The sequence below is a fragment of the Astatotilapia calliptera genome, chromosome 15 (assembly GCF_964374335.1).
Source record: "Astatotilapia calliptera chromosome 15, fAstCal68.1, whole genome shotgun sequence".
NCBI lineage: Eukaryota > Metazoa > Chordata > Actinopteri > Cichliformes > Cichlidae > Astatotilapia > Astatotilapia calliptera.
This window is the reverse complement of record NC_137436.1, coordinates 19656728-19683447: the sequence shown is the minus strand read 5'-3', so window position 1 is coordinate 19683447 and position 26720 is coordinate 19656728. Positions and strand designations below refer to the sequence as shown.

The window sequence follows — 26720 nt, the reverse complement described above, 5'->3', positions numbered from 1 at the left end:
GTTACGCAGAGTAAAAATCTAAGCCTGTCTGTGGCAGAGACGGAGGCAGATACATTCTATAGGAGACAGTGAACAAGTATACAGTCTAAGTGTATCGATAAAAGTAAAACTCTGTCAAACCTGGGTCATCATGGTTTCCTTGTACTGCTTCTTCTGTGTGACTTTGATTGGAGGTTGCTTGGTCACGGCCGAAACGAGGAAGTTCATCAGGATGTCTTCACAATTAGCCATGCGGTCCACCATTGTCAGCAGGCTAGCCGGTATGTAGTGAGTGAACAAGTAGTGATAGTATCTGATGCATAAAGGAAAAGGGCAGATTAGGGATTAGGATGTGGGTGCATTTTTCATTTTAAAAGCCACAATTCTGTTCTATTTGGTTGCAGTGTTGCACTCTCAGCAGCATGGGAGCACTAGATCACTGTCAGTGGTTACCTCCCTGACAAGGTCTCCCGCCCCTCGCTCTTACACACAAATGCATACACACACACACACTTTACAATGTTCCTTTTGGCACATTTTTTTCTACCTTACATTTCCATTTGACAGTCTAAATAACAAAAATAACTGAAGAGGTGCATTGAGCATCCTAACAATAGAACAACAAGAGAGCTGTTTATCTGCATGACAAGATGCCTTTAATCCCTTTGGAGAGCATCACTCTTCTCCATTCAATTTACCGCTCTGCTTAATACTTGAGTTTACCATTTTTTATTTTAGCCCTAGCATTGCATTTTTGACAATTGTTTCATGATATAACAGAGGTGGAGAAAGATTATATTATCCCTTTTCCTAAAGATGAATTTTAATGTGGTTTGCATCTTAGAGATGGGATAAGTATTTCTGGGAAGCTGGTGGAATGATATGCAGAACATCTGCACCATGAGACAAACTGACTGCAGCACTAAAAGAGAAGCTGGACTGCAGTTTATGTCTTTACGTAATTGCTTTTAATGAGTGCTTATACATTAGCACCACTGCTAACATAAAATATAGCAGCATTAAATTTACAGTGGCTATGTGCATAGACAATACTGACTAATAAAAAAATATTTAAAAATGCTTTTTTTTTTAAACATTTTATATATATTTTGTTTAACGATCATTACATGAGTCATCCAAACTTAAGATATAAATATAACCTCTCTAAAAATGCTGGGGCAAGTCTCAGCAATAGCTTTAAAGGTTTTTTCTTTGAACAGACAAGTAGGTAGAGTTGTGTGTGTGTGTGAACTTTAAAAGAAAATCATGAGTCATATCTCCAAGTTTTCTTGGTGCATCCTCTATATGATTTTTTTTATATATACTCTAAAATATGAAGGTCCTTTGCAGCACAACACAAGAAGAAAAACAAGTCAACTGTCATATCCGCAGGTGTAGGTGTGTGGCAGGCAGAGTTGTGGACCCAAAAAAAGCAGGACTTGGCAACACAGAACTGAACTAAAAAACACAGCTTTAATGCTGGAAAAACAGGCAACAAAAACAAAAGGTAAAAAACCCAACTGAACAGTCACAACCATAAAAATAAACTGACTCAATCATGAGAGGAAACACAGACAGAACCACCACCTACGATGAGGGAGAGCGCAACAGAGAACAGAACAGTGAACATAATACATATATATAAACAGAAGACTATCAAAATAAAACAGGAAGTACAAACACTGAGACTAAGATTCCAAAAGACAAAACACAGTTCAGGGGGTCAACCAGACCTCAGGGCAAAACTCAGTGGCTGAGGCTGGCAGTGGAGACGATGAAGGTCTGGAGGTGATGGTAGCAGAGACCCACTGCAATAGGACTGGAGTCTGGCGATGGTGTGGTGGGCGGAGACCCTGGGGCGACAGGACTGGAGGCTAGGAACAATGGAGATGTAGACCCCTAAACAGCTTGGCAGGTGGCCAGCGTCAGTGGCGAGCCATATACTGCCATGGTGTGGAAGCCTCGGACCCAGACGGTGCAGAGACTTCTGATGAGGACTGGGGCCCCGCATTGCACACAGCGCGCTCTGGTTGCTCAGGCTGGGAGTACGCAGCAGGCTCTATGCTCTAGATGGCGCTGCTTGGCCTAGCACCCAGCAGATGCAGGAGACTGCCGCTGCTTGGCTGAGCACCTAGCAAATGGCCACAGAGTTTTGCAGTTATCATTCCAGTCAGCGTCGAGTAGGAATTTGTCAGCTGTTGAAGGATGAGGAGGTATTCATGTGCTGCTGACGTGACAACAGGAGGAGGAAAGCATGAAGAGAGCAGTTTTTGCAGTTCTTCTTTAGCCTCGGTGAGAGCACAGACCATCTCCGGAGACCGGGGAAGCTGGAGGAGCAGAGGGTTCCTCTGGATAATCGCATCAGTGGTGTTAAGTCCAACGAATTTCATCCTTATGCCCATGACTTAGGAGATGTGAATCAAAAGACTGTTCATCCGTGTTAGAGCCAGCCCACATTCTTTCAGGGCTGAGTCTGCTTGGTCCATTATTTGGTCCCGTTCTTCTGTCATATCCACAGGTGTAGGTGTGAGGCCGGCAGAGTTGTGGACCCAAAAACCACAACACAGAACTGAACTAAACATCTAAGCATTGGGCAACAAAAACAAAAGGCAAAAACCATCCAGACAGACAGAACCACCACCTACAATGAGGGAAAACGCAACAGAGAACAGAGGAAAACACAGACAATAAGACAAGGAGGATAACACAGCTGACTAAACTGACCGACGAGACAGGGGAAGCAAAACTGAACATAATACACATGAAAACAGAAGACCATCAAACACTGTGACCAACACTAAGACACATGGGCTTGACACAGGGACTGGGGAGAAAACAGACAGACATGGGTACATGACTGTGAAGGCTGAAAGTCAAAGAGATGAGACTAAGGAAGACTGAACTCTAGAGATACCAATACAGAACTAGAATGTAAACCATAACAAACACAAAAACAGGAGTATGACATCAACACTTCACGGCTGCAGGCTCTAAAATTTTGAAATGCAGAAAAAAGCAGATTACTTAATTATTTACTTATCTTGATCCAAAGATCTGCAGAAACTATTTGTGCTGCAGGGCATTTATCCTATAGGAATGTAATTATTCCATGTCAGGGCCTATATGTCCTAGGTACAAACCATGATTGGAGGCAAACATAAGTTCACCATGTACTGAAGGGTGTTGTTAGCCTTTATATACATGGCCTATAATAAGACCAAAACTCTAATTCTAAAACTAGAATCTTTGAGATTTTGGGGGATTTTTTGGGGAGTAGAATTCAAGACTTCTTAACACAACTTGCAGCTATCCAGTGGTAGCAAGAATACAATTACAGCCTCTCTTAAATAAGCTCAAGAAACATTTTTATTTTAATCCACAGGAGCAGTGCCTCTACTCCTCCCAAACGGCCGAGGTTCGAACCCTATCTAAGAGAAAACCCAGAGACTGTTCTGAGAGGTTATTTCTGCCGCTTTTATCTGTAATCTTACTCATTAAATCACGACATAATGCTTGTAGCTACAGGTGAGGGCGGGAAGGCATGCTGACTAATAAGTTGATAATGTCACCTTCATGCACTGACACACTGTCTGCATCACAGACGATGCCATGTGCCATCTTTCTGTGCCACTCTTCTGCCATTCACGTCAATACAACTTCACCGACAAGCAAGAAATCCTGTGGATTTGTACCTGTGGTAAAAAGCTGCTCCTGTAAGGACCATGGAGTACTCATTGGTCCACTTGGAAGTGTAGCCCCAGCGTGATCTGGAACTATCCCAGTAGTGGCTCCTTGCTGGATAACCAACAATACGCTCGGGAAAACTTTGCCATACAGTGAAGGCAAAGTCCACCTGGTCAAATAGAAAAGAAAGAAGGTGTTGAATAGATTAGATGTGTAGAGGAAATGTAAAAAAGAAAAAGAAAAGAAAAAGAAGAAGCAAAGGTGGAAGCACAATGAGAAAAAATGGAGAGAAGAAAAGCACAAAGAAAAGCAATACAGCTTATTCAGAATATTTGCGGTGTGGTAAAAATTGCATTCAAAACACCTGTCAAATGGCATTTAGCCAGCTAAACCAACAAGGCCGTCTTCTAAACAACTTCTCTGCCTCTTCACAACTACACAAAGAATATTTTTGAAGCCATTTCGCAATGTTTTCATTCCAGCTGTAGCACTTCATGTTAAAATGTCATTTAAATATCAGAGTGCACTGATTGATCAGTTGGAGAGCTCTAAGTCACATTCTAAACCTGGCTGTGCCGACCTGATTCATAATAATTTCCTCTTGCATGATCAAATGAGGTTTCATTTTTAACTTTTTAAAGAAAAATCTTTTTTTAAAACAAACAGATTTATGCAACATATTAATAATATCTATTTATCTACTTATCTATTATTCTCAGGTCATAAAATCCCTAACCCTCAACTTAATTAAGTCAGACTGCTCATGTTGAAAATGATTCATTACAGGGTCAGGTGTGCTGTCTGGGCTCCAGGTTTATTATATATCAAAGATGGGGAGTGATGAATAAATATACCTTCCCAGGGATTATTTGTGCAGGTAACTTCTGTGGTAGTGGAGGCTTCAAAACAGCAGGCAGTGATACAGGGAGACAAATGAAATATTTTGCAACTTAAATTAGGAGGGTGTGCTGGTATATATTATAAGGAAAGTTTGAAAGTGTGTAATGCAGTGCATTTCACAGACTTCTGTCCATTTTAGTGCAAAATACAACCCCACCAATGGGGCATGAACTGTGGTTAACTGGTTAACAGGCTTGTGATTTACACCAACACCATTCCTATTTTGTTGCTATTTCCATCAGGAGTGCTGCGGCCAGGAAGTCAATTTGGCAGCGTCAAAGGAGACTGTGTGTGCATCACCAATAAACTAGATGCTTTGAGGATCGAGACCCTGGAAACAGAAACAGGTTGCTGGTCTTGCATTGTGGTCATCTTTTAAGCAGGTGCCAGCTTTGACTGTCTCCTGCTCCATTTTCCTTGGAGACTGCCTACTTCACAATAAAGAAGAAATTTCTCATGGCCTTTCTGTGGAGCAGCTGGTGCCCTTGAAGAAGATGGAGCTACCTGACAAAGACCCTCTTTTGAATACCAAAACACCACTGAGACATTCGGCCAGACACACTAGAGAATAAGGGGTTCGGCACATAATGAAATACTTTGTTAGACACACACACACACACACACACACACACACACACACACACACACACACACAGAAATTAATTACCAGAGTAGCACAGGTAGAGGAACTAGAAGTTGGAGAGGGGTGAACCAAAGGTGGATGTTCTGTCATGAACTGAACTACTGTAAAGCATCTGATGTAAGCTGAGAAAAGGTGATTCAAAGCACAGGTCCTCACGAAGGGACATGTTAGCTGTGTGTGTGCGCTGTGTTCCTGTATGAAAATGTGCCCATGTGGCAGATATGTGTGTGTGCGTAAGTAAGAGAGAGCAAGAGACCACTTACATGTGAGTGAGTAACAAAGCACAGGTTCATTGCAATCTGTCTGTCTTAATTATCGTTTAATATGACTGAAAATTTCTAATGAGCCTTGAACACAGTCTGTGTGTGTGTGTTTGCAAGATTTCCCAAAGTAAACAGTTACATTTAAAGGCGCATTAAAGTTTATGGTAATGGTCACGGCTATGTTTCAGGTTATTGTAAACTTCCAAGATGTTAATGCAAGATAATGTAACAAACTTTGAACTGACGGAAACACAACACACAAGTGTGTGTGTGTGTGTGTGTGTGTGTGTGTGTGTGTGTGTGTGTGTGTGTGTGTGTGTAATTCATACTGATGGATTCTACAAAGCCAAAATTGATCTGAAAAGTCGAGGGTCAATCCAGCAATAGATCTGCTACAAATCTCTCCTGACATTTGGGTTTAACATGTCCAGTCTTATAAGATGAAAAGGTGTTGCATCAGATTTTAGAGCCCCTATCTCCCCTCAGTGTTTTCAATGCTTTGGTTGTTGAAAAGTTGTGTCTGGTTTTATTTATTTATTTTCCTCTCCATGACGCAATGCCGCTGCAGTGCTTTCACTGTCAACCTCCACCTGTCTTCAGGATGATAAAACTCAGGAAAATGTGTCGTAAACTGATCTTGTATCCAGCAGGTTTGGAGTGCTGTGGCATTGATGAAGTTTTACCAGCAGTCTCAGTGTGATCCAAGATAGCCAGCTGGGTTTTAAGGTCTGCATTTTGGGGCTAAAGGGAGCTATAGCAGTTTTGTATTTTGCAGCATTTTAAGACTATAGCCATTCTCACCAAGTAGTCTCAGTGCTGTGAGGTTATGTCTCATCTTTGCGACTCCAAAAGTATCTTTCATTGATTGCTTAAAGGTTCTTCTATAGATTGCAAAGGTTAAGCATTTGGCGTTCAGTGCTGCATGCCAGCACTACAGTCTATTATAGCTTCTACATACAAACATCAGCTGAATCTCCAAACAGTTAAATTAAATTAAAGTTAAATTATTAAATATGCAGCTCCAATATCAAGACATATTCTCTTCAAGGTAAAGGTTTATAATTTACATGTGTATGCGGAGCACACCAGGCTTCCTTGGTTCAAAGGGAAGTTAGGGTAGACTGAATTTGTGCTCCAGATTTTTTTTCAGCAAATGTCCAAATGGTAAATGTTAGGGCCCCAGTCACAGAAGCCTAGAGACCAACTGGTGACAATTTGGCCACGGTTCACCCCAAACCAGTTACAAGCGTTGAGTGGCTGGATGTTGCTTGTTGTCCCTATGTGAAATATACTGTATTTCAGTATTGCACCAAAAACCACATTGTGATGCCTTTGGTCGTGAGCAGATTGCCTCTTTGTGACCAGTTTCACTCATGAACCTCCAACTTCATCAACCAGTAGGGGACTACACGTTTTTCCCTAGTGACCAGAAGTTGGCAGGGGGCTGCAGACTGGTCTCTAGGCCTGTGTGACTGAGGCTTTGAAGTAATTTGGAAGATGCATGAGAAAAGCCAAAGGAGGACATAGGGATCGATAGAGGGGTTAAAAAAATGTTTTTTGAATTAATATGATCCAAGAATATGTTGTCTTATTTTATCAAAACTGTTTCAAAAACTTACTACAAAGCACTTAATTTAAAGGACCCTTTTATGTACTTTAGAGAACCATGCACACAGAAGGAAACTAACAGTGAGACCAGAGACCACAGAGTGTCAGTGAAAATGCAGGGATTTGAAGTGATGAAGAATTCAAATTTAAACTAATATTGGGTTTCCTTGCTTGCTGTTCTGGATTAGAGACACACCAGGTTTTAGATGCCTCTAAATTGGCTTCATTTTTCTTGAACACCACATGCATCTTTTATAAAGTGTTTTAGACACAAGATTTAAACCACTCACAGGTGAAGTAAATAACACTCATTATCTTGGCATAACCCATGTTCAGCTGGTTTGCTGTGTTCATATAGACCTTTGACACAACTAAGCAGTGATGGAGACCATGAAAGACATTCAAAAATCACTTGAAGGTGGAAGAATTCAGATTTTGATTGGCAGGATTTCCCACACTGTCAGTCCAATATCGAGCATGCTGAAGCCGGGGGCCTCAAAGTGACACTTTCAACTCATCCAATCAATCAATAGGTAAGAAATATGAACTTAATGGGAGAAAATACCCTAAATGAAATGAGATAGCGTCAATGAGCAAAAGAAAGCCATAGAGGTCAATCATTATCTTTTCTATGAATTCATGATTTGTTTAAGTGTGTACTGAAAACCTTGAATACTAATGAAAATAATAAGTGCTCTGAAACATGTTCAAACCCGGAGACAACCTTTAAATGAAATGAGGATCAAGATTCTGCCACTGCTGTTGTAACACAATTTCCATATCTATCATATAGAAAATGTCTTCCAAAGGGCATAATTCAGCAGCATGCTTGGCTGCCCAATGAGAGACAAAAGCTTTGTCAGGTCGTATCCCCTTCTCTAATCTCTCTTCATGGAATAATCATACATTTAATGAGCTGAAACAATGTAATTATGAAATTGGCACAGCCATTCTTCTGCCGAGGTATTGTAATATGAAAAGTCCTATTAAAAGTGTAATGTTCTCTCTTGCACATTTTTAGTGAATTGACATATTCCATCTCCTTTCAATAAAGCCTCTCACCATGTTAAAAGGGCAATTAGAGCTATAGGTTAGTAAGCACAGCAAAGATTCACTTCACTTCCTCTCTTATTCACTAGTTCTCTCCCTGACATTTTCTCCCTCCTCTCGTTTCATAAAACAAGCCGTGTGCTCATAAAAGTTTAGTTGTAGAAACTTGCTCATATTGCTGTGCCTGAAATTGTGGTGCTATAAAGTGTAATTGCGATCCCGTTTGCGTAGAAAAGGTGAACATTGACTTGCTCCGATCAATAAAACATCTTAGAGTTTAAAGATATATTCGATCTCTAGGGCTCATTGGGCCTCACAATCTATTATGGATTGCATCTTTCATTCGCTGAAGATCTGCAGAGAAAGAAACAAGGCAGCTACTTGTAATGGCTCTTAAAGCAGGAGCACTAATTTAGCATCACAGATGAGCTGCTGGTGACCGTATTGCTGCCGTGAAGGTAAGGAAACTTTGTGACTTGGGTCATACTTGTCTGTATTTGTCTATCTGGACATTCATGCAAATGACTGTATGCTTGATAACATTATAGTTCATATGATTTCAGAAAACTTTCAACAGCTTTTACTTGTAAATAATGTTTTTCAATTGAAATGTATAGAATTCTTTAATAGAAAATGTACTATGAAGGCTGTTTTCTTAAAAAAGCTTTCTACACACATTTCCTCTCTCTATTACACATTCCTTATACTGTACAGGGGATTGTTCATGTATCACCTCTAGATTTATACTACGGATGAAGTTAATACAAATATTTAAATAGCCATTAAATTATTATTATTTTTTTGGTTTTAAAGTCTACCACTAGAAGGCTGCAGTACTGCAATTAAGGCTGTTAGTCAGCCTCCAAAAATATATATAATATAAAAAATAAATATAAATGGCTACAGCCTTCAACAATTCAGAAAACTACACAAAAATCAAATTCGGGGTAAACTTTACCAGGTAAAGTTAGCATGGAACAAATCTACCACAACTGTGCATAATGTTTTTATTTTTGAATGGTTTAAAGTGAATTTTGCCTCCAAGTGTCACAAGTATCTAGACGGTTCTAGCCCTAAAAAAATGACAATAAAATATGTTGACAGTATTTTCTGATTTGTAGTACTATGCAAATCTTTTTTTCCTTCCTGTTTTTATTTTAAAGTAATTAAACCAATATCAGAGGAATGTTTTTTTTTTTTTTGTTTGTTTGTTTCTTAAGCCACAAAATCTAAACGTTTTTGAAAGTAAAGCCCACAATGCAGTGCTATCCGTCATGGTCGTGAGAACCAACATCAAAAGAGCTTTGAATGCCCTTCAAGTCTCGAGAACTGTGTGCCTCTGCAATGTTCATATTTCAGTGGTTTTGCTAAGCCCCACTTGGCTCACTAACTCTGCTACAATATTTTAAAAAGGTGGATTATCAACATTATTTCCTCCCTTGACAGAGCTTCAAACAATTCTCTGGTTTCTAATTTGTTCTAAAACAGTACAAAAGTGTTCCTCATCCTTGTTTTTAAGTAACAAGTGAGACTTTAATCAAAGAACTTTTTCCCCTTTCTAGCCTGTATTTTCTTTCACATTTTAACACTGCTCACATTATTCCTTATCACATTATTCCTTTCTCTCACCTTTTCACTGGGTTAATTTCAATTACAAGAATACAAATTGAACGAGTTCCACAGTAATTTAGTAAAGGCAGGATCTCAGTTTGTGGCGTCTGTAATCAGAACTCTTTGCTATCCGATTCTGCTGCCATGTTAGACTTCCTACTCGTCTCGCTTAGTTTTTAATCATCCTTTAAAGGCAAAACACATTTTCCACCTTAAGTTCAGTGGCCATGGTGCTGTTTTGTAGAGTGAGGCGTTTCATTTATAATGAATAGCATTCATGACTCTTCGAGAACAGACTGTTTCATTTCAAAGAGGACCAATAATGTGTTAAGAAATCGTCACCTTTTACCACTGACTGCCATAAAACCATGCAGATCACATCAAGCTGTAAAAAAACATTTTTATACACAATTATAGTATTCAAGTATTCATTTCTATCAAAGTTGAGTAAATTGTAGGGATGAACACAATTTGTGTAAATCTCTGCTTTTGCCAACTTGCTCAGCAGCTTTTAAAATGTTTCACAAAGGCGGTTTATTAAATTTGGGAAAGTCTGCATATTAGGAGCCCCAGGCAAGGTTACTTGAGTTTGCATTACTTTTACCAAAGCCACTGATTAATCCTCATTGTCAAACTATTTTCTACAGTGGCCCTGAGAGCTAAATGAACTGCAACTTGAAGTGAGCTGTAAACCAAAAGTAGAAACACGCTGAAACAAACAGGATCTACATTTCCCCGTGGTGTCAAATAATAAAGCTTTTTTCTGAATTATCTTGCTTTTAAAATTTGCAGATGTCTTCTCAAGCTGCAGCAAGTGCAGCTGTCAGGTCAACTGTACTTTGTTTTTGTAAACTATATTGACAAATGTACTGGGACACCTACACATTTCACCTACAGGAGCTGTACGGCCATGGAAAGTCTTGCCAAGCTACACCATTTTTGGGCTGGAGTTAAAGCCAGAGGAGATTTGAAACTCTGCAGTTATTGAGTCAGCAAAGCTCTGGTGACTTTTATGCACTATGCACCTCAGCACTCGCAACCCCGCTCTTTAACTTTACATGCTCTGAGATGCTGTGGTTCCTAAACACTTCAACTTTTCAATAATACAACTTACAGCTGATTGTAGAATAACATAACCTGACTTCTTGCAAAGATTGCATTCTATTGCAGTACCACACCTTCACTAATGTTTGCAAAAAGCAGACTGCAAGAGCTTGAATTTATATACCTGTGGTAATGGAAAGTATAAACACCTGAATTCCAAGGTAAAGAAATAGCTAAATAATTTTGTCCACATAGTGTAACTTGAAAAGTGAATAATAGAAGATATACAATAAATCTGACAGCTCTATATTCTTCACCATGATTGTCAGCTAATCATTGAAACTGTGACATTTTTCTTATTAGCCAAAGATTAAGGTTTAGATTTTTTAGTTTTTAATGTTTTCACATTTTTAAAATGCTAAATGAGTGAATGCTAGCTTAAGTCAGTTCAGTGAAATAATTTTGTAAAAGCAGACATTGTAACTGCTTTAATTACCTCCGTCTCAAATCAAAGACCAGTTTTCACTAAATATCTTTGAAAGTCATTGTTTAGGCTGAGAGTAAGAAAAAGGAATAGTTCTTCCATGTGTTTTTGCACAGCTATATTGAAGTGGCTTCTTTACTAACTTGGGATCTGAGGCTGATATCAGTGTTTGGTAACAATGTGCCTTGGGAGCATCGCTGTCTCACCTCATTTTGTTGATAAAGCACCAGTGTCTCAGTTCACCTGTATGTAAAACTTCAGTGTAGTCTCAGTTGGTTGATCAACTATCGTTAACTCACCTCATTGGTTGAGAGAACAGAGTCTTCATCCAGACTGAGGACTGCGTCGGTGATGATGGCGTCATGGGGGAAAAAACGACTGCTCATCGTCTACAGGCAGAGAGAGAGGAAGTAGTTTGCACTACTGTTAACTGACAAACTTTAAGGAGTCTGAGCTTTTTTAGGGATCAAAGAAACCTATAATACACATTATGTATTTTAAAGGTATAGAGTTGGTATAGCAATATAAAGAAATCTATAAAAAATAAAAGAAAAATAGTTTCACCACCCCAACCCCCAACTGTGTGTTTTATCATTCACTGTGCTCACTTAATAGGTTTTGTTTGAGTTCTGATCAATTCAGTGCCTAACAGAAAGCATGCAACAGGCCCTGATCCATTAGCCCAAAGATCGCTGCTGCTGATGTTATTGACTCATAATTAACGTGTGAATTATTTAACTGTTTGTGAGGAAAAGTAACAAGGGCATAAGTAATTGGTGAAAAATAGGTTCAGTTGAGGTTTCAAACAACCTGCTCCCGGGCTCAGCACTCAGGATCTTTCAAAATCAGTTATCTTAAATGTGAGTGGGTAGCAAAGAACGAACAAGTCAGTATGATGAACCCCAGACAAAGCATGTAATTTATACATTCACCGGCCACTTCATTAGTTGCACTTCTTTAACAGTCACAACTCATTTATGCATGTAAGCATGGTCCAAAAAAATCAAAATGAGCAACAGAATGATGAATTACTCATACGTGGCATGGTTGCTGGTGCCAGACAGGCTGATCTTAATACTTCAGGCAGTGCTGAAAATGTCCCTACGGTGATTTAGCACACAAACATCTCTAGGGTTTACAGAGAAGGGTCTGAAAAACAAAAATATCAACTGAGTGGCAGTTCTCTGGGTGAAACTGCCTTGTTGATCTCAGAGGTCACTACAAGGTCATTACAACCAATTTATGCAGAAGAGCATCTCTGATCACATGGCACCCCTAAACTTGAAGCAGATGGGCTACGAAAAGCAGAAGATCACAGGTTTGATGGTGAAGGTGTAATTGTGAGGGATATATTTTCTTGCCACACTTTGGGCACCTTACTGCCACTTGGGATGTCATCCAATGGAGGATTAAGATTATGTTTTAGCTGCAAATAAATCTGTAGCAACGGTTATGATCTCAAAATGGTCCAAAATCACTATAAGGAATGTTTCCAGCACTTAGTTGAATATATGCCATGAAGAAGGCACAAAGTGGCTGTTTGAGTGTATACAATATTCTCAACAAAAATAGTTAAATCCATAATATTAGCTCTGTAGCAACATATAGCGAGAAAATATATTTTTGCTTCATCTTTAACTCACCCAGAAAGATTATCTTTTCGACTGGAATTATCTAAAATGTGGTTGTGTAAAATTTGCAACCCTTACAGCTTCCTTTCAATTATTTCAAGATTTTATGTCACTGAAATGAAGTGTCATGCCACAGTGGTGATGTTTTACATGGATTCATGACCTAAAAAAGAAAAGTAAATTAAATTTACACCCCCAGGGGTAACATTAAGAGGCTTATTTTGTCAAGTAAGACCACAAATCTCCACAAGCTTAATGTCTACTTCCATTTCAGCCTAATGATCTGACGGATGCTGAGATGAAATTTATTAGGAAATTAAGCGTAACATCAAATGAATTTCAACACAAATCCCCGACATTCTTTCAAGTATTTGAGAATGCCACATCAAATTCTGCATTAAATCACTGCTTAAAGAAAGAACTCCTGGCAGAAAATGTGTTTTTCTTTGGATGGTTGCCCTATAATCAGGAGACATGTACCTTATTCAGTCAGGACAGTGTTCGCATTAGCCAACAGCTTCTCAATTTCCTCAGGAAAAGCCACATGGCAGTGAAACAAGTTGCTAAATTAACCACAAAAGCATGCCTGACAATCTGCTGCATTTTCCAGACTTAGTGGTGGGAATGTATTAAATCAAAGTTGCATGCACACATTTGCATAGTCAATGTGCATATAAATAGGCATGACAGTCTAATCTTGCATACAGTCTTTACATTTTTTCTTCACTACATTTCCAGCATCTGAAGGACATCATTTTCAAAATTTATTGCTTATTTTATCATCATTTTTCTTCTTTCTTCTTTCACTAAATTAGAAATATATTTCTTACACACACACACACACACACACACACACACACACACACACACACACACACACACACGCACGCACATATTATGAATCGTCCTGGAAATCAACATTAACATATGCCAAAGCAAATTCATACAATTATGGTTGCAGATTCAGTAAGAAATTTGTCTCCTCCTGAAGTCAATATGGATTAAAAGTCAGAGAAAATATCACATCTGCATGTTTTATGGCAACTTAGGAAATACAATCTGCTTTCATTAATAAGGGCTGCAGTTGAAATCATTTTATCAAAACTTTTGCTCCTTTGTCCTGTGTAATTGGTCAGAATTGTGGTCCAACTATACTTGATTTTTCTTTTTTAAGTTTTTCACTCTTTTCAGTTTTAGATCTAAACTGTAATAAGTCAAGGACTATGGGACTGATTAACTTGCCACAATTTCATTGCAATCTATCCATTCACTGTTACATGTTTCCATCTCTACATGGAATTTAATTTGTCCACTACTTTAGTTTATGGCCAAATACAGTACACAAAAAAAGCGAATTTTAGTACTTCTGCATTTGTGCAAATTACCAGTTTGCTAACAGACTAAACTGATATGGTGAACATGTCGAATGTACATGCCATATCAATGTTAGCATATGGGTGATAGCATTTTAGCACTAAGCAGCATGACTGTAATCTCTTGAAGCCTCAGTCAGTCATGTACTGTGTGCAGGCAGGCAGGAATGGTGGCCCCAAAGTGTAGACTCCAGCAGGCAAACGTGAACTCAAAACTCAGCTTTATTTCCTGGATGGCAAAAAGAACAGAAAGCTAACTAAACTGGAAATATAAACCAAGCAAAAACAGGCTGATAGGCAGAACACACAGCATGGAATACTGGAGACCACAACACAGACAAAGGAAAACACAGGGCTTAAATACACAGAGGGAGCAATCAGGGAATGGGAGACAGGAGGGAAACACACCTGGGACAAATCAGGCCTAATGAGACAAGGGAACCAAAACCAGACACATTAACATAAGACACGGACCTTCAAAGTAAAACAGGAAACACGGACTGAACTTCCAGACACAGACTCACAAGCAGACACTGCACCATATGGAACACAGAGATGTAGGACCAGGGCAGACACAGAGACACACACTGGACACAGAACAGAGGGAGTATGGAAACCATAAGAACTACAAAATCACAAACTAAGAACAACTGGAGAAATAGAAATGCAAAACAGAAACCAAAACCCTCACAGTCATAAACCAAGATGAGAACACAAATAAAAGTACAAAACTGAAAACACTGGGTCAATGACCCAGGTACCCTAACACAGTCAGACAAGCCTGGAAACTAGTTATGACCGCCTGTCTATGTTGGTCACTAGAAAAATGGGCTGGTAACTGGTTGCTGGAGGTTGCTTGCTGGGTGAAATAATTCGTAAAGGGCTCCACCACCACCTATGTGATTGTTACAACTTAAATAAGTGTGACACAAAGCAGAAATGGAGAATGTTCACCTTCAAAGTAAAGGTTGTGCCTTATTGCTGCAACCACCACATTTCAAAAAGGAAAGCTTCTACTTTCACTTTTACACTTTTCACAGTTTTACTACAGCTTGGATAGTAGTTTGTGAGAGTTTGAAGCCAAGCTGGTGTCTTCCAAACAAAGTACTGGTGACCAATACAGCCTGCTAGCGACCTGCGCAATCTCAACGACATTTGTGTTGCAGCATCATATGTCTCTTTGTAGCCAATTTCAGCTAGTCCCACTAAAAAGCTACAGCAAACAATTAGCCAGCTACAATTTTTCACTAGTAACTGGTGATTGCCATAGAATGACTGGGGCCTAAAACATGATTTAGAAAGATTAACACAGTAAATCTACTTTTTACATCTTAGCATTCACTGTATTTTACCATAGTTTTGTGTATAGTGCCCTCTATGCATCTATATAAAGACTTTATAAAAGTTTCTTTGGGCTGAAAATTGTCCAACTTAAGCTCAACTTAAACTTGCTTAAAACACAAAACAGTACCCTTCAGCAGTAGACATCGGTATTGGCACTAGCCCTCAAAACCTCTTACTGGCTAAAATTTACCACCCTTCCATCACACAACCATGCTTCCCTGTGGCTAGTGTCAATGCTTTTCTGCCTCTAGACAGAGATTAGATCCCACTTAAATCTCAGGCAGTTCAGTGGTCTGAACTTTATCTTTGTTGCTCTCGTTCCACTCATTTCCTCTCTTTATGTTTGCCATGACTTCTGTTACTTAAAGGATAGTCTTTGGAGATGTCTTTTCTGATTCTATGCCATTGATATATCAAGAAGTTTCTAAGTTAAAGTTAAAGGTCAAAGACCATGTGGGTATCTGAAAGATGATCATAACCTATCAACAGCCATTTTCTCTCATGATGAATAGTTTACTTGAAAAACAATAGTTATATTTGTAGTTTAAGAAGAGTTATACTATTGGTAATGAAGACTTTAATAAATCCCTCATCCCCATATCCAAACAATATTTCTGGTTATTTGCAATTTCGAACTGCAATAATATGCTAACAATGACTGTTTTTTTTACAATGTCATTACAATAATTTAAACAATAGGACTCAAAAGTACAAAGCTTTTCAAGGTTGTCAATAGTCAAGGTCAATAGTGTGTGAATGGGTGAATGACTGGATGTGTAAAGCGCTTTGGGGTCCTTAGGGACTAGTAAAGCGCTATATAAATACAGGCCATTTACCATACAGTGGGGCAAAAAAGTATTTAGTCAGCCACCGATTGTGCAAGTTCCCCCACTTAAAATGATGACAGAGGTCAGTAATTTGCACCAGAGGTACACTTCAACTGTGAGAGACAGAATGTGAAAAAAAAATCCATGAATTCACATGGTAGGATTTGTAAAGAATTTATTCGTAAATCAGGGTGGAAAATAAGTATTTGGTCACCTCAAACAAGGAAAATCTCTGGCTCTCACAGGCCTGTAACGTCTTCTGTAAGAAGCTTTTCTGTCCCCCACTCGTTACCTGTATGAATGGCACCTGTTTGAACTCATCATCTGTATAAAAGACACCTGTCCACAGCCTCAAACAGTCAGACTCCAAACTCCGCCATGGCCAAGACCAAAGAGCTTTCGAAGGACACCAGGAAAAGTATTGTAGACCTGCACCAGACTGGGAAGAGTGAATCTACAATAGGCAAGCAGCTTGGTGTGAAAAAATCAACTGTGGGAGCAATCATCAGAAAATGGAAGACATACAAGACCACTGATAATCTCCCTCGATCTGGGGCTCCACGCAAGATCTCATCCCGTGGGGTCAAAATGATCATGAGAACGGTGAGCAAAGATCCCAGAACCCCACGGGGGGACCTGATGAATGACCTGCAGAGAGCTGGGACCAAAGTAACAAAGGTCACCATCAGTAACACACTACAACGGCAGGGAATCAAATCCCGCAGTGCCAGACGTGTTCCGCTGCTGAAGCCAGTGCATGTCCAGGCCCGTCTGAAGTTTGCCAGAGAGCACATGGATGATACAGCAGAGGATTGGGAGAATGTCATGTGGTCAGATGAAACCAAAGTAGAACTTTTTGGTATAAACTCAACTCGTCGTGTTTGGAGGAAGAAGAATACTGAGTTGCATCCCAAGAACACCATACCTACTGTGAAGCATGGGGGTGGAAACATCATGCTATGGGGCTGTTTTTCTGCCAAGGGGACAGGACGACTGATCCGTGTTAAGGACAGAATGAATGGGGCCATGTATCGTGAGATTCTGAGCCAAAACCTCCTTCCATCAGTGAGAACTTTGAAGATGAAACGAGGCTGGGTCTTCCAACATGACAATGATCCAAAACACACCGCCCGGGCAACAAAGGAGTGGCTCCGTAAGAAGCATTTGAAAGTCCTGGAGTGGCCTAGCCAGTCTCCAGACCTCAACCCCATAGAAAATCTGTGGCGGGAGTTGAAAGTCCGTGTTGCTCGGCGACAGCCCCAAAACATCACTGCTCTCGAGAAGATCTGCATGGAGGAATGGGCCAAAATACCAGCTACTGTGTGTGCAAACCTGGTAAAGACCTATAGTAAACGTTTGACCTCTGTTATTGCCAACAAAGGTTATGTTACAAAGTATTGAGTTGTATTTTTGTTATTGACCAAATACTTATTTTCCACCCTGATTTACGAATAAATTCTTTACAAATCCTACCATGTGGATTCATGGATTTTTTTTTCACATTCTGTCTCTCACAGTTGAAGTGTACCTCTGGTGCAAATTACTGACCTCTGTCATCATTTTAGGTGGGGGAACTTGCACAATCGCTGGCTGACTAAATACTTTTTTGCCCCACTGTATATATGTCAGGGTTCCTGGGTCGGTGACCCAGTGTTTTCAGTTCACACTCACTGTTTATCTACTGCCTGTTCCACTTCCTGTTTTATTGTGTTAGCCTTGGTCTGTGTGTATTATGTTCAATCCTCTTCCCATTATCATTAGTTCATTATGTTCAGCTGTGTACTCACCGGTCCCTCATTATCATCATTATCACCAGTCTGTGTATTTAAGCCCTCTGTTCTACCCATTCAGTGTCGGGTCATTGATGATGTTGTTTCTGTCGTGTGTTCCGTCCAGTCAGTCAGTCTACCAGTCCGCTAAGTCCAGCCAGCCAGCCATCCATCCATCCTATCATCTGTTGTCTACATATTCAATAAACCTCGTTCTGCACCACGAGTCCTGCATGTGGGTCATCCCTTCCTCGCCTCCGCACACGAGCCCTGACAGAATGACCCGACCCGTGCCAAGAAGACACGCTTTTGACCCAGCGGACTCGGACCTCTACGAGCGGCAGGAGGTAGCGCTCTCCTTGTGGGCTGAAAAACTCAAGGAGAGACAGCGGCTCTTCGCGGAGCGAGAGCACGTCTTCGAGGGCACTCGCTTGGCTCTGGGCGGGCTTCGGAGACGCCGCGTTCCCCCACCTGCTGCCTCACCTGCACCGGAGCATCTGCCGCGGAGAGTGGACGTTTCACGCCGCGCTTCGGCCGCTCCCTCTCTCGCCACTCCGCTCCACGCTCACACATCACCTGCCTCATTCACCGGACCTTCAACCTCGTCACGGCACAGCGGCTCCGTCTTCCACCTCGGCTCAACAGAGGCTCCCGTGCCAGAGGCTCGGACGTGTACCCCGCCCGCTTCCTCCTCCCGGAGAAATCGGCGCACACGCCGCCATAAAACGGACCACTTTCAGCCACTCCCGATGGTGAGCTCCAGTGACTGTTTTTCGCACTCACCATCTGATTATTCACTCAAAACGCACAATAACCCCATCTCTGATTCGTGGGATGTTTCCCTCCTGGAAGATTCTGTGGACTGGGAAGATTTGTTCTGCTCTGCTCTCCCAAAGACTGTAAATAGTGGTGGCAGGAAAACCAGAACAATCCCCAATAAACCTGCTAACATCACACACCCAGTCATTATCTCCACTCCCGTCAGTCAGTCTACCCCCACACCAGTGCCAGCTCCCAGGAGGAGGGCAGCTGCGACCCAGTCTACCGCCACACCCGCTTCGGTTTCTCGAGTGGGGGTGACTGGTGTCCAGCCACCTCCCGTGCCTGTCCCAGCACCTAGGCTGAGGACGGCCAGGATCCAGCCTGACCCCCCTAGAGACTCAGCTGAGGCTCTCCAGCCAGTGCCCTCACGCTCTGGAGGCACGGAAGAGCTAATCAGTCCACCACTTCATCCACCTCCTGACCCAGCCTTTCACGCACTAGCTTTATCCCTGGTTAGGCTGGCTGAAGTGTCGCCTGCTCAGGCACCGGCCTTACTAGCTCAGGCTGTAGCTTTATCTCCCTCATTAGCTCAGTCTGTAGCCCAGCCATTAGCCACACCAACCTCAGCTCCGTCGTCAGCCTCACCTGCTGTTCAGCTTCCAGCCCCGTCAGTTCACTCACCTGCTCTCCAGTCCGCTCCTGTCCAGTCACCCGTAGCTCAGTCTCCTGTCCAGTCACCCGTAGCTCAGTCTCCTCCTGTCCAGTCACCCGTAGCTCAGTCGCCTCCTGTCCAGTCACCCGTAGCCCAGTCGCCTCCTGTCCAGTCACCAGTAGCCCAGTCGCCTCCTGTCCAGTCACCAGTAGTCCAGTCGCCCGTCCACCAACCTGTTCAGTACCCAGAGCCTGCTGTGAGCTACCCTGCTGCCCAGCCAGGGGTTTCCGCACCCGCTGGCCCGGCTGCTCCTCAGCCAGGGGTTTCCGCACCCGCTGGCCCGGCCGCTCCTCAGCCAGGGGTTTCCGCACCCGCTGGCCCTGTCCTGTGTGTGCCAGGGGCTCCAGTGCCCACTGGTTCTGAGACCGTTTTCGCTGGAGGGCCCGAGGAGCCCATCCGGCAACCTTCCTCGTCAGCTGGGGGTTCAGGAGAACCGCACCAGCCTCATGCCTCGTCAGCTGGAGGGCCCGAGGAGCCCGTCCGGCAACCTTCCTCGTCAGCTGGGGGTTCAGGAGAACCGCACCAGCCTCATGCCTCGTCAGCTGGAGGGCCCGAGGAGCCCGTCCGGCAACCTTCCTCGTCAGCTGGGGGTTCAGGAGAACCGCACCAGCCTCATGCCTCGTCGGCTGGAGGGCCCGAGGAGCCCGTCTGGCAACCTTCCTCGTCAGCTGGGGGTTCAGGAGAACCGCACCAGCCTCATGCCTCGTCGGCTGGAGGGCCCGAGGAACCCGTCCGGCAACCTTCTTCGTCAACTGGGGGTTCAGGGGAACCGCACCAGCCTCATGCCTCGCTGTCACCTAGCTCTGCTTCTGCCTCGCCTGGTCCGGCCTCAGACCCTGCCTCTGCCTCGCCTGGCCCGGCCTCAGACCCTGCCTCTGCCTCGCCTGGCCTGGCCCGGCCTCAGACCCTGCCTCTGCCTCGTCTGGCCCTGCCTCGGAGCCTTCGTCCTCGTCTGGCCCGGCCTCGGAGCCTTCGTCCTCGTCTGGCCCGGCCTCGGAGCCTTCGTCCTCGTCTGGCCCAGCCTCGACTTTGGCTTTTATTTCGCCTGCTGCAGCTCCGGCCTGTGCTTCGCCTGATCCTGCCTCGTCTGGTCCTGTGCCCACCGGGCCATGGCCAGCACGCCTAAAACTGGAGAGCCGCCGCTGCCTTCCGCGCGGCCGGGCCCCTGAACTGCTCCGTCTCCTCCGCCGCCGCCGCTGCCTTCCGCGCGGCCGGCCCCCGGACCGCCTTCGCCTGAGTGGCCGCCGTTGCCTTCCGCACGGCCGGCCCCCGGACCGCCTTCGCCTGAGTGGCCGCCGTTGCCTTCCGCACGGCCGGCCTCCGGACCGCCTTCGCCTGGGTGGCCGCCGTTGCCTTCCGCACTGCCGGCCTCCCGAACTGTGTCAACGTCACCGCCGTTGCCTTCCGCACGGCCGGCCTCCGGACCGCCTTCACCTTCGCCTGACTGGCCGCCGTTGCCTTCCGCACTGCCGGCCTCCCGAACTGTGTCCACGTCACCGCCGTTGCCTTCCGCACGGTCGGTCCGCCGGAACAGTCTCGCCTCGGGCCACGTGGCCGCCCACCCGAACTGTCTCTGTGTGGCCTCCGTCCCTCCGTCCTGGGCCCCCTCCGCCCGCCCTGTTCTGGTTCTTTTTCGTTTGGCCGTCGGGTGCCGGCCTTTGAAGGGGGGGGTCCTGTCAGGGTTCCTGGGTCGGTGACCCAGTGTTTTCAGTTCACACTCACTGTTTATCTACTGCCTGTTCCACTTCCTGTTTTATTGTGTTAGCCTTGGTCTGTGTGTATTATGTTCAATCCTCTTCCCATTATCATTAGTTCATTATGTTCAGCTGTGTACTCACCGGTCCCTCATTATCATCATTATCACCAGTCTGTGTATTTAAGCCCTCTGTTCTACCCATTCAGTGTCGGGTCATTGATGATGTTGTTTCTGTCGTGTGTTCCGTCCAGTCAGTCAGTTAGCCAGCCAGTCTACCAGTCCGCTAAGTCCAGCCAGCCAGCCAGCCAGCCATCCATCCTATCATCTGTTGTCTACATATTCAATAAACCTCATTCTGCACCACGAGTCCTGCATGTGGGTCATCCCTTCCTCGCCTCCGCACACGAGCCCTGACAATATAATAAAGTCAAAGTCAAAGTCAGCTGAGTATTGTGCAGTAAAAAAGGGGAAAAAACAGCCATGTGTTAGTCATGTGTTTGCGCTGACACTGACATAAATGGGGTTAAAAAGCCACTAAACTATAATTTAAATGAAAGAGAAATGTAATTACTTCTGTAATTAATTACCTCTGCCTGTAGTGATAAAGCCAAAGAAAAAAAGGCCCCAACAACAGGCCTTAACAGAAGCCATTTTGACATGGCATTGCAGGGCAAAATTAATAACATCAATTATGGCCCTGTTCCATTTACATGAGCCAAGATGTGACACACTTAATAGACTGTGCCCATAATTAATTTAAACAATTATGCCTGTGTTTACCCTGCTATGACAATCAAAAAAGGCTCACAGTTTCCTACTTCTCAGCATACCGTTGTTGTAATTTGATGACTCTCAACTTTACGATTCTTATGGAAAACGAGTTGAGTCACGTTGAGTCGACCCGAGTAGGTACTAATTCAGTTCCCTCTTACCACTATCATAAACCTTTGGAAACTCCTCATAATAAACCCACAACAACAGTAGAAAATGAAGTTGGGAGTTTTTGTTGAACTGATAGAGACCAAAAGTATCGTGACCTCTGTACAATGACAGCACTTGTTCTTTTGGCTCTATGATAAGACAGATGTCTTGTTTTCTGGAGATTTGATGTAGTAGAAGATTTATAAAACTATGCTACATTACACCTTCATTATAGGAACATGCCTGCTGTCACATGTGTATTCACCAACTCTCTGATATCAAGTGATATTCCAAAATAAATATAGCTATATTTATATTGTCATTATTTTTGCACACGCTGGTCTGATAAATCCTGGAACACCACCCACACTGGGAAAAAAAATCCTCAGTAATGGCTCAGGGACAAAGAGCACAGGGCATTTACCTGGCCTTCATAACCTCCAGGTACCAAACCCGCTTGAGCAGAAGCTGTAGATGAAGCCCAATCCATGGTGGCGTCACCTCACAACAGGACTCAAAGGACCCAATATTCTAGTCCCAGACTGCACCAGAGGATGAGAGCATGTGTCCATGCCTCACAATAAATACTTTTTGTGCAGTTTTTGATCACTTTGAACACTTCTATTTTATGCTCCTTCGCTGTAATTTAAATGCACAACTAAGAAATGAGGACCGATTTTCAAGATGAACTTATAAACATAAAATTCATTGCTTGAAGGCAGGAGAGGTGATATTAAGAGTACATCGATAAAGCTGTAGTCAACATATAACCAGCAGCAGAGGGGAGTATATTGACCACTTATTTGATCATATTGATTTGTCTGTCATAAATGCTTATCAAGGAGGTCTAATGACGAGGAGCCACTTGTTTCTGATCAACCAGTAATTTTCTCTTTAAGCATATTGCAGTGCTTAACTAGTTGGTGAGTAAACAAAACAAAGACAATAATTTGCAGAAACTACTTAAAGAACTACTTTTCCTAAGTCATCTGACCTTAATCCCATTGATCATTTATGAGCGACACTTGGACACTCAGAGAGCAGAGAATTTCTGATGTCACATGTTGTCACAAGTCAACATGGCCTACCGTACAGCACATAATTGTGGAATTCATGCAGTGAAAATCAACTGAATTATAATCAAACCCAAAATGAAAGCATGACTGTCAATAGTGGTCTCTGACCTTTGGACGCCATGTTAACATATAGCAATAACATTTCCTACAAACTGCTGTCATGGAAGCAAATTTGGATGCACACTGTACTGCCAAAAGTATTTAATCGTCTGCCTTCACATTCTTATGAACTTAAGTAACATCCCATTCTTAGTCCATATGGTTTAATATGATGTTGCTTCACCATTTGCAGATATAAGAGTTTCAATTATTCTTTGCTTTCCACAATGTGGTTTTGTTCACCCCACCCCCTTACTTTAGTGTTACCAGTAACACGTTTTTAGTTTTAACAGCTCTTAAATTAACATAACAAACATTTTTCATCACCAAATTCAGTTAAGTGGGTCGTTCAGTGGGTCTTTCATTTATTTGCTCATTCAGTGGGCCAAACGGGGTGGAGGTGGATTCAGAATCAGAATCAGAATCAGAAAGGGTTTTATTGCCAAATGTTGAGCGGGTTTACAACATTAGGAAATTGCTGCGGTGCTTCAGTGCAAACATACTGTTATAAATACTGTTATTATTCCCATTCATTTCCTATGGCAGTCACCTTTGACTGGAAACACCACAGAGTTTCTGGTCAAACAAAGTTTATTAAAACACTCAAAATTCAGTGAAAGAGGTGCTCATCACTTTTTTATATATTCAAGTGCATAGTGTGGAGGATGTCATGAGGCCTTGAGGCAATCAGATGTAAAACACCATATTTTAATTTGTAAATCGGTCAGATTTGACCCGAACAAGCAAGGTTGTGTTCATGTGAATTTTTGTTGCAGCACTTTCTTTGCAACCAATCTTACCCAACTACAGCCAGTAACTTCCAGCAAAAACTTGCCAACTGGTCAAGAAATACATATTTTTTCCATAGTAACCATAGTTTCCCAATTGGTTGTTGACCAGTCCCAAATCTATGAGGGTCTACTTAAATTTAATTAAAATGAGCTCATTTAAGTATGAGAACTTCTCAGAAATAATCAAGTAAATTAAAGAGTCGTTTGAATACTTACTGAAAGGTGACTCTGAACGTACTTGAGAAAAAATAACACTGAAGGTAAGCGCAGGACAGAGGTTGAGGATAGAGAGAGAGAGACTGAAGGAGAGAGGGGAAGTAAAAGCTTGTAGATGGAGTGCATCCACTCAGCATTACAGAGTAGATACACTCATAACCAACAGCAAATTACTCTGCTGCTGTGCTCTGCTGAGGCAAATGACAAACTTTCTCTCTCTCTATGTGTGTGTGTGTGTGTGTATTGTTGCTACAGAGGGAGCAAACACAGCGTGCACTTGGAAGGAAATACTGTGAAGAGCATCTGTCTGGGCTGCATGACAATATACCACATGTCTAATTATAGGACCACACATACACATGGTCGCTGAGATGCGTTTTACTGTCACCAGCGGAGACATTGTTCTTTCATTTCAAGAGGGAGACGTTTACATGAAAACAAACAGAAGCAATTAGACGACTAAGAGATTGACATAGAGAGAGAAACATGCTGGCATGTATGGAGGCTTCATTTAGTAAGTGAGTATCTGACTTAGTGCATTTTAAGAAGCTCAGTTGGTTAAAGTATTTAAAAAATGTGACATTTTTCTTCTGTTTATTAAATATACCGTAACAACTATGAGTTTTTACAGCATGTATATGTAGATAGAGGCAGAGTACAACCCAGTAATATTGCAAATGAGAACAAACGAAACAAAGTCACACTCTTGGCTTTGCTCTAATATCTAACAATCAAAGCTCACACTGCTTCAAATTTATCATTAAGAGTCTATTTAAACTTGAAATAGCACTGGATTAGAATTTAGTTGACAAAGGAAAAGAGCATTATACATCATTCCCTCCCTCTGCTGCATGATCATAGGACTTCAGGTAGGATTAAATGAAAATATACTCAATATCTGCTTTTAATTAAACCTAGAACTTGGTGTGGAAAACAGATATAATGAGGTTCATTCATGTTTCTCTTTTTTTTTCATTCCAAGGACATTACAGTGGTGTTAATGAGAGAAGGGAGACCTTTTTCACTCTTTCTTTACATATTTTATCCTTCTAATCAAGTGATTAAAGCAGGCTACATATAAAAGACAGACTTAGACTGACATCACCTACCCCGTCTTTAACTGATGACGTAGGAACCCTGCTTCCAGGTCCAAACTGCTCTGTGTTTATTAAAGGTGTTGTGTTTTTAACGTTTTAATGCTTTGTATCTTGTTCTGTTAGATCTGAACAAGCCCCTAAAAATTGTTCATTTTGAAGCTCAGTTTTTAAAACCTTACGTGTAACTACAGCCCAGCCCATGCAGCAGTATATTAATGACTAACCTCATACTGTGGATGGATTATCTCAGTTGTTCTCCTGACTGAAGTTTTGTCCGTTTACAGCATCCTGCCATGAAATTGCATTTGTCCCTAACCGTTGGGAACCCTCACGTTAACTTTTATCAAGTGGAAAAAGGTTAACGTTCACCCTCAAGCTTCACTGTGTTTATGTTATTCTAACATATCTGTGTCGCTAGTGATCACGTAGCAAATCATTATATACCAGCTAGCCAAACTTCAGTAACCCTACAAAAGTCACTGCTGTTTAGTTTTCTGTCTTCGTTTATGTTGGAAGTGATAGCAGAGCTGTACATTTAAAAATTTCAGAAATCTCTCAGTCAGAACATGCTATATTATGATAAACTAGTGAGCTAACTCCCTGCTAACTTCAAACTCCATTAAATTTAATAAATTCTTTTTTCGTGGCTGCCTGGATGTTAAAGTTAATTGTTACACCTGGTAAAGCAGCAATGCTGATCGTTTTATTAAAGATGAAAGACTTTAGACAGTTTGAAACTCTCAGTGATGCCACAGAGTTTGTTTGACTTTGGGACCTGAAGCGGAGTTTGGACCCAACACAGGCAGCTGTAGCCGTCTGCTGAAAGGAGTCAGTGAACTGGAGCTGAGCAGACACTGTGTTTGTGCTGTTGGCACTTTTTGGAGCATTTTAATGACATTGCCTGAAAAATGATATGGGTTGCTGTTTGCTACAGTCTGTTTAACAAGTTTGTGTTTCATTTTTTGTGTTTGAAAATGTAATATTTTGTCAGTCTGTTATTTAGTACTAATTAGCAGGTAGTTGTTTCTGTGTTTTCACCCATATGCCAATGTTGAGGCTTCAAAATGCAGATTCACAAACCAACATTACAATGTCACAGTGGCAATACTCATTTTTTACATGTTTTACAGGGCTATGAGG

General features: G+C 42.3%; 1 protein-coding gene across 2 annotated transcripts in view; it reads right to left on the bottom strand.

Annotated features, from left to right (window-relative positions):
* LOC113037346 (exostosin-1) overlaps window positions 1-26720 on the bottom strand; it is a 342532-nt gene that overhangs the window by 5619 nt on the left and 310193 nt on the right. For both annotated transcript variants that reach the window (XM_026194325.2, XM_026194326.2), the window contains 3 exons: window positions 11566-11655; window positions 3672-3832; window positions 121-292 (listed from right to left, as the gene is read on the bottom strand). In XM_026194325.2, the coding sequence (XP_026050110.2) occupies window positions 121-292; window positions 3672-3832; window positions 11566-11655 (423 nt within the window). The remainder of the gene's footprint in view (window positions 1-120; window positions 293-3671; window positions 3833-11565; window positions 11656-26720) is intronic.